Here is a 20,811-nt window from a genome sequence, read left to right on the forward strand (position 1 = left end):
CTTGCATGAGTTGGATTAATCCTCAATTGAAAATTCTATCTTTTACTTCTAATCTTCAATAATCAAGATCATGTGTTTGGATTCATAGATAATAAAAACAATTCATTTTTCCTGTGTTTGAATTCATAGATGATTTTAAATATATTTAGTTTTAGTTTTTTTAAATACACATAAAATATTTAATCAATATATTTACACGGATTTCGGTCTAGATATTCGTGCATTCACTTGGGTACAAGAGTGGTAAGAACAATTTTATTTTTAACATATAATAAAAATGTAAATAAGACAAACAAAAATCTTTTACTAAATCTTTTTATTATTTTTGAAAAAAAAGTCACGTTTTTTAAAGAAAAACAAAATTATTTTATCTATACTCTCTTAAAAAAATTAATAACATAAATAATTTAAAAACTATACACTTTTTTTCGTGTTTGAAGAAAACTTTGAACTATATTTCCATTCTAATAAAAAATATATTAATTCGCTTATAAATAACAAATATTTTTCCGTAAATACATTAATGAAATTATTGTTTTAGTTATATATTAGTAACATGCATTTTAAGTAACTCACTTTTTTAATGTTTGGACCAATAACTCATTTTTCCAGTGTAATTTTATATACATGTATGTTATATGAACTTCACAAAAATAATAATTTAATTCCAACCGTATGAGACGATAGACACTATTGAAATTGCATTATTTTTCAACACAAAATTTACAAAATAATAAAAACAAACAAAGATTCACCAATTAATATTACATTATTCCCGTAGATATATTTTTTTTTCTTATTTACATAAATGAAATACATTTATGTGATCATTAGTTTAATTGTGTAAAATAATGAATAATATTTCATAGTATCATATAATTTTGATATTATATAAATTTCAATTAATAATATAATATATAAATATCATAGTATCATATATTAAATATCACAATTTAATTTCAACCATTCTTTTTTCAATCTAATGGTTCTTATTCATTCTTACATTCTCATATAACTTATTCATTCTCAATATATATATATATATATATATATATATATATATATATATATATATATATATATATATATATATATATATATATATATATATATATATATATATATATATATATATATATATATTAAAATAAACATGTTTGAATAATTAAAATATTTATGTTATGCTTTCATTTATTATTAATCGAATTAATATACTTGATTTTGTTTTAATATGCTAATCAAATTTAATACATTTTATTTTAAAATCGAAAAAAATTATAAAAAGGAATGGTAACATAAATATTTGTATAATGTGTTTCTGTATATTATTTTACACGAAATATTCAAACAAATGATATATTTCAATTAGTAATAACTAATTAGTGTAATTGGTTAAAATGAATTTACTAATAATAATTGAATGAATCAAGTATATTAAAAACTATTAAATATAAGCTTTATTTTCAGTGAATTTAAGGGAATTTAAAATAAAATTATATAAAGAAATTAAAATTATAAGGGTTATCTAACCTATGCAACATTGCAATATAAATTACAATATTAAATATAAGGATAAATATAAAGATAAATATAAGGATAAATATAAGGATAAATATAAAGAAACACCCAAATTATAATATGCAGACAAGTATATAAAAAAATTAAAATTATAATATGCACATAAATATAAAGATAAATGTGCATAAATTAAATTTATTGAATTAATATTAATAATAAGTAATTAAGGTCATCATAAAGGAAATCACAGTCATATTTATTATAACATCAATTCCTTTAAAATACCCTCAAAATCTCTATTTCATTATTAAATATATATTGAAGTGTGATATTTTCATTATTAATTTTTTTTTTTATTTTTGAAGTAAAAGGACAAATTACTCCTATAACTTAAGATCCACGATTCATATTCACAAAAGTAAGAAACAAATAAATACTGAATAAAAATAATATAAGTTTAATATAAACTTAAATTTTATATATTATTCTTACAAAAATAAAAATAATTATTATTAAAAGAGAAAATTTTAAGTTGCAAAATTATAGTAAATCGTTTAAAAAATTTTAATTTAGTTGTTTAAAGGTGGTGTATGAGTAAGTCATTATTAAAAACTAAAAAAAAAGAACTTCTATATATTATATTATAAATTATAAATGTGTAAATATAACCTATTGTGTACTATGATATTTTTCCACTGTATAATAAACTAGCGTGATACCCGTGCGTCCGCACGGGTACCCGTTGTGGCCTTGTTATTTTGTTCAATATAGATATTATTCTAGAGGTAAATGTCATAAAACCAGATGTATAAAATATAGAAATTTCTTTTTAATAGGTTGGGGCAAAGTTTGAGATATTTTCATGAATAAAAATTATTTTCCCGTTAATATTCAATATTTCGATCATTAACTTCATGTTCCCGTAAATATTTAATATGTTTATCAGTAATTTATGTTCTCGTTAATATTGAATATTTTATTCAGTAACATCATGTTCCCGTTAATATTCAATATTTTGATCAGTATCTTCATGTTCCCGCTAATATTCATTATTTTGATCAGTAACTTCGTATTCCCGTTAATGTTCCAAACTTGTTCCCGTTAATATTCAATATTTTTATCAGTAACTTCATGTTCCCGTTAATATTCTTTATTTTGATCAGTATCTTCATGTTCCCGCTAATATTCATTATTTTGATCAGTAACTTCGTATTCCCGTTAATGTTCCAAACTTGTTCCCGTTAATATTCAATATTTTTATCAGTAACTTCATGTTCCCGTTAATATTCTTTATTTTGATCAGTAACTCCGTGTTCCCGTTAATATTCATTATTTTGATCAATAACTTCGTGTTCCCGTTAATATTCCAAATTTGTTGTCGTTAATATTGAAAAAATTTATCAGTAACTTCATATTCCGTTTATATTTAAAACAATTATCACTAACTTCGTGTTCTTGTTAATATTCAATATTTTGTCAATAACTCCGTGTTCCCGTTAATATTTATTATTTTGATCAATAACTTTGTGTTCCCGTTAATATTCAAAATTTGGATCAGTAACTTAATGTTTCCGATTATATTAAAAAATTTGATAAGTAACTTTGTCTTTCGTTAATATTCAATATTTTAATCAATAACTTCGTGCTCCCGTTAATATTCAATATTTTAAATATTAACGGGACATTCGTGTATTCGCACGGGGACCAGTGTGGTACGCTCATTTGTTTTAATATTCAATATTTTGATCAGTAACTTCATGTTCCCGTTAATGTTCAATATTTCGATCAGTAACTTCATGTTCCCGTTAATATTCAATATTTTGATCAGTAATTCATGTTCTCGTTAATATTCAATATTTTATTCAGTAACTTCATGTTCCCATTAATATTCAATATTTTGATTAATAACTTCATGTTCTTGCTTATTTTGTTCAATATTATATTTTTTTTAAAAGAAATTGATGTAATTATTATTATGATACAATTCGTTCAGCAAAGATACATAATAAAATTAAAAATGAAATTGATAAAGAATAGAATAATGAAGTGTTATTTTATTAATATGCAATAAAAATTGGAAAGATCAATAAAGAATAAAGAATATACAATATCGATTGTCCAATGCAATATAAACTTAGTTACATTTACTTTCAACGTATTAACATTGCTTCTCGTTAATATTTAATATTTTAATTGATAACTCCATGTTCCCGTTAATGTTCAATAGTTTGATCAATAACTTCATGTTTCCGTTAATATACAATATTTTTACCGATAACTTCATGTTTCCGCTAATATTAATATTTTGATCACTAACTTCATATTCTTGTTAATATTCAATATTTGTTAATATTCAATATTTTTATCAGTAACTTCATGTTCCCGTTATTAGTAAACTCATGTTTCCGTTATTATTCAATATTTTGATCAGTAACTTCATGTTTCCGTTATTATTCTCAGTATTTTTATAAGTAACATTATGTTGTCCTTAATATTCAATGATTGATGATAATAAAATAATTAAAAATATTTTATATTATCATATAATTTTGATATTATTTAATTCATACATTATTTATGTATTTATTATAGATCACAATACTATACTTTATAATCATATCAAAAACTAAACGAAACAAAATAATACTATACTTTATACTCGTCACTAAACAACACTAATAAAAAACATAAGGTAAGTTGTGTATGAGTTGAATAGTATTGTAGAGAAATAACTATTTACTAAAAATAAATATTTACTATAATTGTTTAAAATTAATTGAGTAATTTAATATTTTTGAAAATTGAAGATAACATTAATTCAATTTGTATATTTAGAAGATTAAAAATATATTTAATTCTATAATTTAATGTTATTAATTGATAAATGTTTCCTTAAAAAATTATGCCAATTATTTAATATGATTGATTAGAATTAATTATGTAAAACAACAATGGATTATAATTAATATGATTGACTTTTCCTTTCCTCAAAATGAAATATTTATTAAAAAATATGAGGTATAACTTGATGACTTTTAAACTTGATTTTCTTTGCCAAAAAATTAAGTGGGGGTAAAAAGTCGGTGTTATGTCTAAAAAAGGGGCGGGGAGAATTAAATAAATAAGTATTTATGACTCTTAATATATTATATTTATATAGTTTAAATAATATATAATATAAATACATATTAAGAAATATAAAATAAAAATTAGAGTAATATTTATGATAATTAATTTAAATAATTGTAACTAATTTTTTTATAACTAATATGTTAATTTTTTATTTTATAACTAATATGGTTATTTTTAAAAAAAATTAGAGTATATATAAATAAGCATTATATAGAAGTTGAAATGTTAGCTGAATAACAAAACACGTGCCTATAAGTTTTTTTTGTATATAAATAATATCTGGATCACTATTTTTATAAAAACATTCGTTCCCCGTTTATAAAAATAACATTGTCAATATTTAGTTTTTTATATAAAATCATTTTTTATATAATGTTTTATAATTTACTTTTAATTGTTTAATATTTTTAAAATAGAAAAATGAAATATATCGTAGATATTAGAAAATATTAAAATATAAAAAATTTATTATCATTTAAAAATAAAAAGAATAAAAAAGGAAACAAATCAAATGCATATTATATTATTGTTTCGTCGATTTTGTTGTCTAATAACACTATTACATTAACAAAATGTTAAATATAGACAAATTAATAGACCTATATGGATAATTATATTAAAAATAAATTATTTTTTAGTATAAAAATAAATCTTATAACTATTAAATAATACACATAAAAATTAAAATTTTATAATTAGTTGTTCATCAAAATATAACACATCATACCAAGTTATTTGCAATCTTATCTCCATCAACTCATAAAAATATGTTGTGTCTCCTCTTCATTGGTCCGTCCAAGATTTTATTGTATCTTTGCTCTATCGGATATCCTTACCATGACAATTTTAATATTTTTCTCATATTTAGATAAGTAGTACATATTTATTAAATCATTATTTCAATGACATAGATTTCAATAGTAACATTTTTTTCATATTTAGATCAATAATAAACATTACATTCTATTTTTCTCTTATTTTAATCATTATTATATTTTTTTATTATATTTTTTCCTTAAGTTATTGTAATATATATTTACTTAATTTATTTTAAATATTTTTGAAAAATCAAATTTATAAATATTTATCCATTTTAGACTTTAATGTAGCAATAATAATTATTTTACAAATAGAATTCTCAACTCAACAGAAACAAAAAAATTATATTTTATGTCTATCTTCTTTATAATTTAAATGACTTGAATAATAACATAAAAGCAATACCTCTTTTTCCGTTTATTTTTCTTATTTTCACTTTTCTTATTTTTGATTTGGATTTTGTAGAGAATATTTTTTATTTTATTTATTTAAAGTCCAATATAATTTATTTAGGTTAAAATTTTTATAAATAAATATTTTTTTTTGACAAAAACAAACTTAACGGATATCATTCAACAAATAAGGTTCAATACAAGGAGGTACAATATTAATGAAGCTACGCCTAGCCCAAGAATTGGCCGCCTTAGCTAAAGCATGGGCAACCGAATTCGCTTGGCGCCTAATGAACTCTACCTCAAAGTTCGGAAACAAAGCTAATAACTGCCGAATGGAATTAATAATAAAACTAAATTCAGAACTACCCACATTTGAATCATGAATAGACTTAATGACAAGTTGACAGTCACTTTCAAAAATAACATGAGATAGCTGGAGGGAAATCGCATTCTGGATAGCTTCCTTCAAGGCGATGGCTTCCGCTTCAATAACGGAAAGTAAGCCCGCATCCCAGGACACACCAGCTGAAACAAATCTCCCCAAGTGATCCCTAAAACACCACCCTTTATTTGTAGTACCATGCACATTACTGAAACCTGCGTCAACATTACATTTCAAATAATTATTCAAAGGCGGACTCCACACGGTTGAGATATTATTAACAACACCTGAGATGTTCTCTTCTCTAGTTGAGAACCAATCATACCAATTATGGTAGGCTTGTAAACCAATCCTCATAGAATCATCCCGAGTATCCTGCCAAACCACATTATTCCTACTTCTCCAAAGCACCTCCAACAAAACAGCAAATCTACCCGCATCCCTACGATCCTCACGGCTACACACATCAAAAATAAGGGACTTAGCATCATGAAAATTATGTAACCGATGATCTATTATAGAAGACAAACCTGCTGCCCGCCAACTTTGAAGAGTGCAAAAACATCCGAAAAACACATGCCACTCATCTTCCTCATCCACCTCACACCAAGGGCATAAAGACGGGCACTGAACATGATGTTGTTGTAGCTTTGAGCGCGTCGGGAGGCATCCTTTACAAATTCTCCAAAGTAAATGCTTAGCTCTAGGTGGCGCGGAAATACTCCAAATATTCTTCCACCTACTCTCCATACCGTGGTGCCGAGAACTACTATGGCATCCTTTCCACAGTTTATAACCCGATTTCACACTATACTCCCCATTCTTCTCCTCGTGCCAAATCAACCTATCGTTCACTACATCCTCCACTAAGGGAACTCGAAGAATGGCTTCAGCCCCTTCCTTGTCAAAGAGTTGTTTTACCTTAATAACATCCCACTGCTTAATGTTTGGAAGCATAAGATCCTTAACAAAGAGGTTATACACATTATGACCTTGCGGACCGTTTACCCAACATCCATCTTTCTCCCGGATCCACGGATCATACATCGCCTTTATACTACTCCCACTTCCAATACTCCACCGACTACCCATTCTTAGGACTTCCTTAGCCTTCCACAAACTCCGCCAAGCATAACTTGGATTGTTACCAATCTTGGAATCAAGATAAGAGGAATTAGGAAAGTACCTTGCTTTGAAGATCCTAGCCACAAGAGTGTCTGGTTTTGAAACAATATTCCAACCCTGCTTTGCAACCATAGCCATATTAAAAGCTTTAAAATCCCTAAAACCCATACCTCCATCACTTTTCGAACTAGTCATCCTATCCCAAGCCAACCACCTAATACCTTTGTTGTTACGACCACCTCCCCACCAAAACGAATTAAGCATTCTCTCGATATCATTCACCACCCCTTCCGGAATCAAGTATACACTCATAATATAGGCCGGTATCGACTGGAGAACTGATTTAATCATAACCTCCTTCCCTGCTCTTGACAAAGATCTACCACTCCAAGTATTGATGCGTTTCCAAATTCTATCTTTGATAAATGAGAACACCGCCTTTTTACTTCTACCGATCATCGAAGGTAACCCCAAATACATTCCTGTGCCTAAGACATGTTTTACCCCCATCAATCTGGCTAGATCCTCCTGGGCCGGTCCACTTAAATTACGGCTAAAAAACACTTCAGACTTAGACAAGTTGATCTCCTGACCTGTCGCCTCAGTATAAGTATTAAGAATATTCATGAGGTTTGTCACCTCCACCAGATTTTCCCTGCAAAATAAAAAACAATCGTCAGCAAAAAGCAAGTGGGACAAACTGGGTGCCCTCCTGCAGATATGTTCTCCATGAAGATCTCCTCGAGAAACAGCGCCTTTAATAAGAGCAGAAAGTCCTTCAGAAACGAGGATGAACAGATATGGAGAAAGGGGATCTCCTTGCCTCAGACCTCTTCCTGGAATAATTGGTCCAACCCTATCCGAATTAACAAGAACAGAATAATGCACCGAAGTCACACACATCATAAGCCAATGTATCCATCTCTCATCAAAGCCCAATCTAAGAAGAATAGCACCAAGGAACCCCCAATCCACTCTATCGTAGGCTTTGCTAATATCAATCTTTAAAGCCAAATGGGAAGTGTTACCACTAGTCTTTCTCTTTAAGGCATGAATAATCTCCGTAGCAACCAAAGCATTATCAAGAATGGACCGACCTTCAACAAACGCCGACTGTTCCTCCGAGACACATTTATTCAACACAAGTTTCAATCTATTGGCTAGCAATTTGGCAACCAACTTGTACACTACATTACACAGAGAGATAGGACGAAGATCTTTCATAGTGTTCGGTTTAACACACTTGGGTATAAGGCAAATATTAGTCTCATTTAGCTCAGGCGGGAAAAAACCTCTTTGTAGCCATAAAGAAGCTGCCATGAAGATATCATCTCCACAAAGATCCCAAAAATGTTGATAAAAAGCTGGATTAAATCCGTCGGGACCAGGGGATTTGTCGGGATGCATCTGGACAAGAGCCTCATAAAGTTCAACCTTGGTAACATGGGACAACAACCTGACATTATCATTTTGAGAAATAACCGGATGGATACACTTCAGCACCGGTTCATAATTTCCTTGCCTGGCTTCAAACAAATGAGCAAAATAGGACTTAGCTATTCCACACAACTCTTCCTGACTATTGGCCGCTACCCCTGCCTCATCCACCAAACCATCAATTCTTTTAAAATTCCTACGAGCTGTAGCAGACCTGTGGAAGAATTTAGAGTTCGAGTCGCCGTGCCGAAGCCAATGCATTTTAGCCCGCTGTTTCCAGAACACCTCCTCACGGATCAGAATTTTATTGTATTCCTTCTGCGCATCAAGGAACCTCCTTGCCGCGTCTTCATCATGAGATAGTCAAGCGGCTTCTATGGCTGCCATATGGAGATTAATATCTTTATACTGCTGAGAGAACTTTAGCTTATTCCACTTCGAAAGTTCCGCCGCACAATTGCTAATACGCTTTAGAACTCCACCTTGTTCATCAAAATTCCACCCTTTACTAACAATATCGTTCAGATCATCTTCCTTCAGCCACGCGTTTTCGAACCTGAAAGAATAATTCTTGCGGCGTGACGGTTGGGGTGGTTCACATTGCAGCAGAATGGGGCTATGGTCTGAGTGTGAAGCCAGCAACTTAAACAATTTAGCCTCTGGGAACATATCCAACCAATCTTGAGTAACGAGACCCCGGTCCAAGCGTTCCTCAATAGCATGCTCAGACCCTCGACTTTTGCTCCAAGTAAATTGATGGCCTTCTAACGGAAGGTCCAAAAGATTGCAATCGGTAACCGCTTCACGAAAACCAGTACACAGCCAATTCGGGTGAGGATGAAGGCCAATCTTATCTTGTTGTGAAAGAAGATCATTAAAATCACCGATAACACACCAAGGGGCACTAGACAAATCACGCAGCTCTCGCAACATATTCCATGCGTCACTTCGTCGGTGTCTCTCCGGAAAACCATAATAACAAGTAAGGCGCCAATCCTCCTTCACTTCATCTTGCACAACTAAGTTGATAAAGTTTCTAGAATAGTTAACAACATTGCACGTAACAGTATATTTCCACAACACCGCCAAACCTCCGCTCCTTCCGACGACGTCAACGGTTAAACAAGAGTCAAATTTTAAAGTGACACGGACACTCTCAAGCTTCTGTTTTTTCGCCAACGTTTCGGAGAGAAACAAAACATCAGGGTGATGCTTCTGAGTGAGCTGACGTAGATTTGGAATTGCACGCGGGTTGCTCAAGCCCCGGCAATTCCAGCTTAGGATCTTCATTTGTCCCGGCAGTCCTGGCTGCCAGGACCTGCCGATAAAAAAGACTCAGTTGTGTCGACACTTTCAACAGAGCTGCCTGAAGCTTGTTCCCTACGTCGTTTTCGCTCCAACTGTCCGTCATCGCAAACATCTTCCTTAGCAGTGGACAGAGAAGCTTGAGTAGCACACATATTTGGGGTTGTACCAGGATGAAAGGAAGAGAAGATGTGTTGTTTAACTTGGCTACTGGTAGTAGGCTTGGAGCTGGTATTTTTTGGTTTGAATGTATGGGGTTTGGTATGTAAGGTATTCGGTTTATGAACTTGTGAAAGGCTTTTGTGGTTTGGTTTTATGGTGGTTCGGTTTTGTGACAAGGTTACATTTTGCATGCTGCTAGTGTGGATAGGAGAGTTTCGGTTATCAGTGTTTTGCATGGGAGGATTGTTCTGGTTTTCTATTGGTTGAGAGAGTAAGTGGGGGCCGGTATGGTTGTCTCCTAGGAAGAGGTTGGTGTTTGGGATCCACATGGGTGGGGCCGAAACTAACATGAGAGATGGGGGAACAATGCTATTAAAGGCTAATGATTGGCTTGTCTGGTTGTCACCGAATATTCCTTCGGTAATGAAGGATTGATTTGTGATGCCTTTATCATGCACTTGAAAGCTAATAATGGGCTTTGATGAATGGATTTGACTATGTAGCACACTTCCTGAGCTGGCACGGAAATTAATACCTGGGTCATCATGCCTCATCAATTCGTGTGGGGCGCTATCAGTGGGAATTATGGACCCAATTGCACTCTCTTGTACGTTACCTTCACGCGCTTCATGCATTCTCCCAGAATTCTGCATCGTATCCACAGTGCCGACACCTTCTTCTTTCAGCCATTTTGAAGTTGCACCGTTAACAGTTCTTCTATTATCCGCCCTAAGATCAGTAGACCGTCCCCTACTACCATTGTCATCATCCATATCGAATCGAACACCGCACCTTTGTTCAGAGTGTCCCAAAACTCCACATACGAAACAAAAAAGACCCAAATTTTCATATTTAAAATTTACTATACACCACTCACCACCCTTATTCTTAACTCTGGTATTCTTTTTTAATGGTTGTCGGACGTCCACTTTTACTCGCAACCGCATATACTGCCTCCAAAAGCTAGAGTTGTTATTTTTGTCGTATTCCACAAAACTATCGATAAAGTTTGCAATTGTTTTGCCAACCTTCTCCAACATCAGACCCGTCGGAAGGTTATGAATCTGAATCCAAAACTCCACATGAAACAGGGGAATGTTCTCCAACTGAACCCCAATTTGAACTCTGTCAATGATCAACAGGTGACTTCCAAAAGTCCACGGCCCGCCTTTCAGTGCTGCCTCCATGTCTAACTTGTGAAAGAATTGGAACAAAAATAACCCTTCAAAAGCTTTCTTGATGGTTACACCCTTAACCGGACGCCACATATCCGCCACTCTCTTCTTCATAGACATCACGTGTATCGGTTTATCGCACAAAAACCTCCCGACAAGGCACAAACGTAGATCACCAACCACTTCACTCTCATCCTCCACATCAAAGCAAAACCCACCGTCTTCGTCCTCCTCTTGTAGCGATAAATCGTTGATGTTAGGACTTGTCATTCTAGCCAGTCAACCGGTAGATCGGACCAAATCGTGATTATGCTCTCTTTTTGATCTTTAACATATATAGAAATAATAAAACAAATCAAAAAACAAATCAAAATTCATTAGATATAATGGATTAAATTTATTTATTCTTTTACTCTTAGTTTTTTTTCTTCTTTAAATTCTATTAAAAAAATATATCAACAAAAACTGAGACCCAAAATCACCGCAATTCGAGAAGAACGGGAAGTATCGTTCAACAGATTTATAATTCCAGAAGAACCGTTCAAAAGTAAAGTTGGAAAGATGAGACTTATAATTCCAGAATAACCGGACTGTTCAAAAGTAAAGTTGGAAAGACCAGATTTATAAAAGTGGAATCATTTCTAAGGTAGAAAACCAACTGAACCGTTCAACAATAAGATCAAAACAACATAAAAAAATGAAAATGAAAACTCATTAAAACCAAAACAGTAACAAACAAACCACGTCAATGAAACACAACATATACAATCATCACATTTATCACTGTATAATTTATCTATTCACTTTTCAACCTATTACAAAAATTAATTGCACTCTGATTACAAAAATTGTACTTACATTTGTATTAACTTCTACTTCTTAGTACTCTACAATTGTACTTACAAAAATGGCAGAAATCAAATAAAACCAATGATTTTAAAACACTGATGGCAATTTTTTCCTTGTTCAAATGAGTCCTATCAAAGTACATAAATGTAGAAAATCAAACCAATATGTCAGTTGGTTTGTTTATCATCTCAAAATGCTCCCTCTTGTTCAAAACAACCTTCCATTTGTGGTGCACTCGAACAGAAACTTTCCAAAGTTCTTTGCTATAGTTGATGTCACAGATTTTCGCCAATGGTCTCGCCATATCTTATGGCCAGTTAGCACAAGCAGCAAAGTAAAAATGGTATGATACTACAGAAAAGTGGAAGTCACAAATGCTATAAATAACACAATCATTATGTATAATGTAGCAGTTACAAACTCTTCATTACATAACTGGTGCAGAAGGTGAATGGACAGAAGAAGATAAAGTCCTCATTATGTTAATTATGTAACACATAATTATGCAGAATGGAAAATGCATGGACAGAACCACACAAATGCTAATTATGTAACACATTCATAGTGGAAGATGGAAGAACATAACTTCATAAATGAACCGTCCACGTGGTGCATCCATAAGCAACATTTCCTACTCTCAAAATAAGCCACTTGGCAGCATGAGAGGAACTCTTCAAAAAGATAGAGGTTTCTTATATTATAGATTACGTTAAACTTATTGCCCAAAAGTTTCAACCATTTATTTTTTCCTGATAAAGAAGCATTACACGTAATCTGATAAAATAACAATAAATTCAAAAATTTAGTCTTCATATATATGAAATACAAAATTGAAATTAGAAAGAAATAAAAAATTCTACACAAATAGTATATAAGAATGCTAGAACATCTACACAAATAGTATAAATAAAAAGATGTCTTGACACATTCAAGCCGCCATTGGAGTCAGAAAGTAACCTAAAAAAAATTTAAAATCAAATAAAGAAAACATAAATTAATCAAAGTAGGTAAGAAATAAGAACATTTGATATCAATAATGATATGTATATAATAAATAAAAAGATTTCGGTTGAAGACATAAATGATATTTTCCAATTTAAAATTAAGCGTGTAAGATAAAAGAGAAAATTTTATTGGACCAAATGCAAATAAATAATCGGTAAAAAAAAATTTAATTGGACCAAAAATGCAAAAAGGGTAATTTTATATTTTTTTAACCTTTAGTGTATTGTGGCTTGAATGATATCATTGTCTATAAAAAATGGCTTAAAGAACTTTAAACCTTTAGCATGTGTTTGGTATGAGTGAAGTTGAGAAGAGAGAAGTTAAAGAGAGAGAATTTAAAGAGAAACGTTATATTTCTTCTGCTTGGTAGAAAGAGAAATTGCTAAGAGAGACTCAAAAAGAGTGGGCCTACATGTTTTCCATTTCCCTGCTAACATGAGATGAAAGGAGAAAGAATGTGACTATTTTATTCATCTTACATTTTTGTCCTTGTTTTCATAAATTGTCATACGTTTTTATGTTGTAAATATTTGGAGGAAGCATATGAAATATAAGACATTTTTTTTTCTTTATACCATCGGTTTAGTTCGGTTCAGGGGCGAGTTCTGACATCAAGTGGTTTCATCTTCCTCCCGATCATATAAGACATTTTAAATTGTAAACAATGTTACTTTTTAAGAAATACAAGACATTTTAGAACGGTAAGCAATGTTATTTTTTAATAATGATTGATTAAATTTGACTGTTTTTTTTTTTTCAAATCAATTCTCATTAATAATAGAGTATTTTAAATTTAAATTTCTTTATACGGTGGTTGGATGAATACTAATATTTTTAATTGGTTTTAATATATATAAATTTTACTTTAAAAAAATATTTATATGAATTTAATAAAATAAAGAGTGAAGACCCATTTTGGTCCCTTATAAATATTACAAGAGTCAAATTAGTCCCTCACAAAAAAATTGACCCAACTTAATCCCTTACAAAATTTAACCGGATCTTAGTCCCTCTGTTAATATTTTTCTCAAATCGGTTTTTTCCTATTTCTAAACCGGTTCTTTTCATACTTTTAAAACGTGACTGGACTGACACGTTGAATTTTTTATTTTTTATCTACTAAATTAATTTTTATTTTTAATTTCATTTTTAACCAATTATCAATGAATAATATCAAAAAAGCCAAAATTATTTCTTATAAAGTAATTTTTAAATAAGTAATTTTCATGATTTCTACCAATGTTAACAAATTTTATACATAAATTTTTATCTATGAGGTCTCAAATCCAAGTCCCTTCAAGTTAAATGATTTTCACTTTACAACTAGACAAATCAATTTCTATCGTTAATAAAGTGACTATCATTTACAACTAGAAAAATCAATTTCTATTATTAGTAAAGTGACTATTATTTACAACAAGACAAATCAATTTCTATTGTTAGTAAAGTGACTATCATTTACAACTAGATAAATCAAATTAATAAAGTGATTATCATTTACAACTAGACAAATCAATTTCTACGGTTAGTAAAGTGACTATCAATAACAACTAGACAAATCAATTTCTATTGTTAGTTTTTTTTTCAATAAGTTATTTCTATTGTTAGTAAAGTGATTATCATTTACAAATAGATAAATCAATTTCTATTTTATTAAATTGACTGTCATTTAATCTGAAGAGACTTAGGTTCGAGACCATATTGATACAAATTTTGTATTTTTTATTTTAAATTTAGAATGGTTTAAGATTAACCACGCGGGTTTGAGTTCAACTCCTTATAAGAAACAATTTTGACTTTTTTATATTATTAATTTAAAATTGTTTAAAAATGAAATTAAAAATAAAAATTTTAAAAATGAAAATAAAATAAAATTCAACGTGGCAATCCAGTCACGGTTTAAAACTAAAAAAAAACCGATTTGAAAAAAATATTAACAGAAGGACTTATATGATCCGGTTAAATTTTATAAGGGATTAAATTGAGTCTATTTTATTGTGAAGGACTAATTTTACTCGTGTAATATTTGTGAGGGACCAAAATGGATCTTCACTCTAAAATAATTATTTTTGAAACACAAGGACAATTTTGTCTTTTAAAAAATAAAAACACACTTCTCTCTCTCTTTTATTTCTCTTCTCTCTCTTTTAAACCAAACAATATATAATCAAAATGAATCTATGCATATTACAAGAGATAGTTGTCTAGTGGTGAAGATTCGGGCTGAGTGCTAACAATCTTTGTATGACAAATCTAGTGGTATTTGTTTATATTTCATTCCAAAAAAGAAATATATTTGTTATTTTCCTTTTTAATTCATCCAAGAAAGAATATGTAGAAAAATTACATTCTTATTTTTTTATATTTTAAAAATTTAATATAGGAAAATTTTAACAATAGAGATTAATTAATCAAATAGAGATTAATATGATCATTTTTTAAAAAATATATAAAACATAAATCACTACTTTTCTAAAAATAATATTGTGTGTATTCAATATATTAAATATAAAATATTTTTTATTAATTATTATTTATTTGCTTATCACAAAAAAATTATTATTTATTAATAAAAATTTAAATATTTATTACAGAGAAAAACAAGTAGAATACAATAGTAAATAGTTAGAGGGATTTAATAAAAAAGTAGTATTATTTTTTAGGGAAATTAAAAAATATAAATCATTTTTAATTTTGAAATTTTGAGATTATGAATCTCATGTGCTTTAGTGAGTTTTATTTATTTATTTTTCTGAAAGACTACTTAGTTTGTTTGTTAATATTTAGATAATCATCTCTTCTCTTCATTTTTAAACAAATTTAATTAAAATATATTGACAAGTATAACAAAGTTTTACAAATACATCAATTATATGTAATTATATTTTTTTTTTGTATTTTAAGAGTTAATAAAATATAAAAATGTTAAGATCGTTATACAATATTATATTTATGGTTTAATAATTTAGTGACTAAAATTTTAGTCCTAAATACGTGAAAGTTTATTTTTGAGACTCCAATCTACACACTTACAGTTAATTGTTTTGCATAACTATCAATTAAATAGATTTAATAAAACAGTCTGATAAGATATTAGACTCTTATAATCTATCCAATCAATAATTAGAATTCATATAAAATATTTTCACATTTAGTATTTAGTATTTAGTATTTGATAGTGTTTCTATTAAAATCAATATTTGAAAGCCTGAGAGAAGAAGAAAAGAAATGATTAGCTTAGCTCTACTAATAAGAAAATGATATTAACAAGTTGATATCCTCGTTATTAACAAAACTATTACAAGAGTAGTCTTAGACGGAGGGTCGGCCCTGACCAGGGCAAGCAGGCCCACAGCCTAGGGCCTTAAAAAAATTAGGGGCCTCATAATTTTTTATTTGGGCTTTAGATATTATAAGAGAATTTCTTTATTGACCCCTCTATGGGGTTGATCTCCAGCGAAATTCCCAACTTGCCCCTGCTTCGGAAATGTATCTCTAAAGTATTTTTTATAGATTTTTTCAGACTTCGGAAATGCATCCCCGAAAACACCAAAAAATTGGTGTTTTCGGAAATGCATTTCCGAAATGCATGAAATTTCAAAATATACGTTGGTTTTAACAGTCAGGTATTATTTCGGAAGTACATTCCCGAAATAATCTGTTCATATACCATTTTCCCTCCTTCACTATTTCATCATTTTTATCAAAAACAAACTCAAACCCTCTCCAAAATTTCCATCAATATCAATCCATTTTTCGTCTCAAAATCAAGTTTCAAACCGTTGATCACGTTAAAGGGAGCATAGAAAGCTACAACTTGAGGTAAACATCTCTCATTTCATCCCCTATTTCACTACATTGTTGTTGATTCAAGAGATGAAAACTCCGTCAGTTCGGAAGTTCATTTCCGAAATAAGTCACCTAACAAATTTCGAAAATGTACTTCCAAAATAATGTCTGGCAGAATTAAAAAAAAACAGTTTTGACCATTTTTGCATATGTTAGGTATGGTGCATTCGGACAACATTGTCGCCGATGACGTAGTAGTTCCGGAAGATGTCAACGTTAATAACGATTCGGTTAACGATGTTAAATCCATGATCGATGCGGTGGATGTACGACAGCAATTTACAAATGATAGGAGCTTCGTTTATCGTGAACAATTGCTTGATTGGGTTCGTAGAGAAGCTAGTAAACTTGGATTTGGCATTGTTATATTAAGGTCCGACAATGGAAATAGTAGACGGAAAGCTTTTGTCATTTTGAATTGCAAGAGGGGTGGGAGGTATGTACCAACAAATCGGGTGTTAAAACACGAAGACACGGGATCGAGAAAGTGTGGGTGTCCATTTAAGTTGCGCATGACTCAGAGGATTGATGATTTGTGGCGTTTAAGCATCATTTGTGGAATTCATAATCATGCCTTGGAAGCCAAGCTACATGGGCATCCAACGGCGTGTCGGTTTTCCCGCGAAGAGAAGAATGTTATTTTGGATTTATCGATAATCAAAGTGGCGCCGAGAAACATACTTGCCGATTTGAAGCGAAAAAAACCGGATAGCGTTTCAAATATCAAGCAATTATACAATGAACGGCACAATCTTAAAGTCTTGAAAATGGGCCCGAGGTCGGAAATGCAACAACTTTTGAAACTATTAGGCGATAACCAATGCGTTTCAAGCTTCCGAACGTGCGAGGACAAAGTTACGGTGCGTGACATTTTTTGGACTCATCCCGAAAGTATCAAATTGTTCAACACATTTTCAACCGTTCTTGTGATGGATTCGACGTACAAGACCAACAAGTATAGGCTTCCGGTTCTAGAGATTGTCGGTGTGACCTCGACGGACAAGACATTTTCAGTTGGATTTGCTTTTTTGGAATGTGAAAAAGAATATAACTTTACATGGGCTTTAGGAATATGCAAGTCTTTGTTGGTTGATCAAAAGAATATGCCAAGTGTCATTGTTACCGACTGAGACAATGCTTTGATGAATGCGGTCGATACCGTCTTCCCGACATCGACCGCATTACTTTGCCGGTATCACATAACGTGCAACGTGAGAAGTAAGCTCAAACCCGCGGTTGGCACGAAAGATAGACCGAATGAAAACGGTAAAGTCATCAAAGCCGGTGTTGTGGTGGATAAGATTATGGCCGCATGGAGGGAGATTTTATATGCACGTTCCGAAGAGTTGTATACCGAGAAATTGGTACACTTTAGGTCTTTGTGCGTTTCTATTAAGACTTTTTGTCATTATGTCGAATCCACTATCCTTGACAAAGTAAAGGAAAAAGTTGTTTGTGCTTGGACCGATCGAGTAGGACATCTTGGTTGCACTACAACTAACCGATTCGAATCCGCACATGCGGCGTTGAAGAGATGGTTGGGTGATAGCAAGGGGGATTTGTGTCGAGGATGGGACACCGTGAACCAAATGCTTGAATATCAACACAATGAAATTCAAACATCTTTCTATCAGAGCAAAACGGTTATGGAACATCGGTTTAAGGGCCAAAATCTATTCTCGCAATTGATTTACAACATATCCCGTTCGGGATTGAATTTTATGTTTCATGAGGCGAAGCGGGCGTAGACAACGGGTCCGGATAGTTCTAAATGCGGGTGCCCAAATAGAAAAACATACGGGCTTCCATGTGCTTGTATACTTTCTAAAAAGATGAAGCTGAATTCACCGATACGCATGGATGAAATAATTGACCATTGGAAAAAGCTCAGTTTTAATGATTTTGAGTCGCCGAAATAAAATGATTCCAAAATCACCATCTCCGACGAGTTGGAAGTGATAATGGATAAGTTTGCTAAAGCGGATGACACCATGAAAATGCACATAAAAGAACAATTGCGAAAAATAGCATTTCCGAATACCATCGATTTGAAACCGCCATCTCAACCAATTAAAACGAAAGGTGTGCCAAAATATCCGAAAAATACCCAAGAAGACACATCAACCAAACGATCTTCTTCCTACTTTGAACATGTTGATGCATTGATCCCGGATTCACCAACACCAAAGTCCAAGTGTAGTGCTAATAAAGGAGCGCATATTTCGAAGCCGCCTCACACACCTCCGATCAAAAAATCTCTGATGATCTACATTGATGAGATGTCGCTATTTATGCACAAATATATTGATAACATAGTTGATGTTGGCACGGACAACAATTGAGGATATCGGGCCGTTGCGGGTTTGCTCGGAAAAGGAGAAGAAAATCACACTCTTATTCGATGGGCACTTATTTCGGAGTTGACTTCGCATTGGGACATCTACGCCTGACTCTATGAAAATCAAGAAAACTTTGATAAACTTCATGATTCACTTGTTCCATCACGAAGCGGTATCGCCCCGGTTTCGAAGTGGATGTCATTCCCCGATATGGGCCATCTCATAGCAAGTGCGTACGATCGGGTGTGTGTCGATTTGACGAGATTTGGATTATGTGAGACATTTTTTCCACTTCATAGCCGACCGTCTTTGGATGCGTTGAGCCGCATCATATGTATCGGGTATCTAAGATCGCGCCACTTTGTGCTAGTTTTTTTGAAATCGGGGTGTCCTATATCGGCTACTTCTTGTCAATGGACGGCACATCATACAAATGAGGCAGAGACTTGGCTGGATCCTTTCGTTGAAAGAATGGAGGAGTTTGAAGAAATGATGAAGCAAGAGCGTGAGGAAAATAGAGAGCGATCGAAGAACATACCGATTTTAGATTTAAGCGTCACCGATTGGTTCGGCGAATTTTAGTTTTTATCGGACCGTTTTTGTTTGTAATGACCGGTGCGTGTCATTTTTTGTATGTATTATCGTTTAGCATGTAAAATCAAACTGATTCAATACATATATAATATAAGTATGTTTAATGTTGTCATTGTTTATGTTGTGCCTATCTTGATTAATTATGTGTATTTGTTATTGTTATCTCAAAACAGAATGCAATGCACAAAATGTGATTTTTCACCTCTGTTTCTGCTTATTTCGGAAGTTCATTTCCGAAATATAGTTGTTTCGGGACTTATTTCGGAAGTTCATTTCCGAAACATCCACTGAATGCAAGATAAGATTTGTTGGGCCATTATTACTCCAATAAGTCTATAAATACAACACAATCTTTTTCATCCTCATCACACCACAAAACACCAATGACACAAACCTACCCCCACCTAGCATTTGTCTACTTTACTAGTGGTTACCCGATGCCGTTCCAATTCGGCTTCTCGTGCGACACGCCGTTCGCGGAATTGATAATGTCGCTCAACACGCTATTGCAATATCCGGAAAATCGGAAGGTTGTCAAGCTTGAGTACCGCTCGCCATCGCTTAACGACGAGGGAGACGTTCAATTCACCCCATTTGAAGTCAAGAACGACGAAGATTTAGCAGTTGTAGACAACTTTCGACTGATTTTCTTTAAAGGGTCCGATCGAGTTGGATGCGAAACTTCAAAGATCGGGGGCCGACGTTATCAAAATGTTGACTCATCC

The 20,811-nt window shown here is 31.8% G+C and overlaps 2 protein-coding genes across 2 annotated transcripts in view; both read right to left on the reverse strand.

Annotated features, from left to right (window-relative positions):
• The window catches only part of LOC131657457 (uncharacterized), a 14,748-nt gene extending 5,679 nt beyond the window's left edge, over positions 1–9,069 (reverse strand). Inside the window, exon 1 of the mRNA XM_058926854.1 lies at positions 6,158–9,069. Coding sequence (XP_058782837.1) covers positions 6,158–9,069 — 2,912 coding nt within the window. The remainder of the gene's footprint in view (positions 1–6,157) is intronic.
• A 102-nt stretch (positions 9,070–9,171) lies between these two features.
• LOC131657458 (uncharacterized) lies at positions 9,172–10,098 on the reverse strand. The gene has a single exon (XM_058926855.1). It carries the CDS (start codon positions 10,096–10,098, stop codon positions 9,172–9,174), a length of 927 nt encoding a protein of 308 aa, XP_058782838.1.
• Between the last annotated feature and the right edge of the window lie 10,713 nt (positions 10,099–20,811).

The sequence above is a fragment of the Vicia villosa genome, linkage group LG3 (assembly GCF_029867415.1).
Source record: "Vicia villosa cultivar HV-30 ecotype Madison, WI linkage group LG3, Vvil1.0, whole genome shotgun sequence".
Lineage (NCBI taxonomy): Eukaryota > Viridiplantae > Streptophyta > Magnoliopsida > Fabales > Fabaceae > Vicia > Vicia villosa.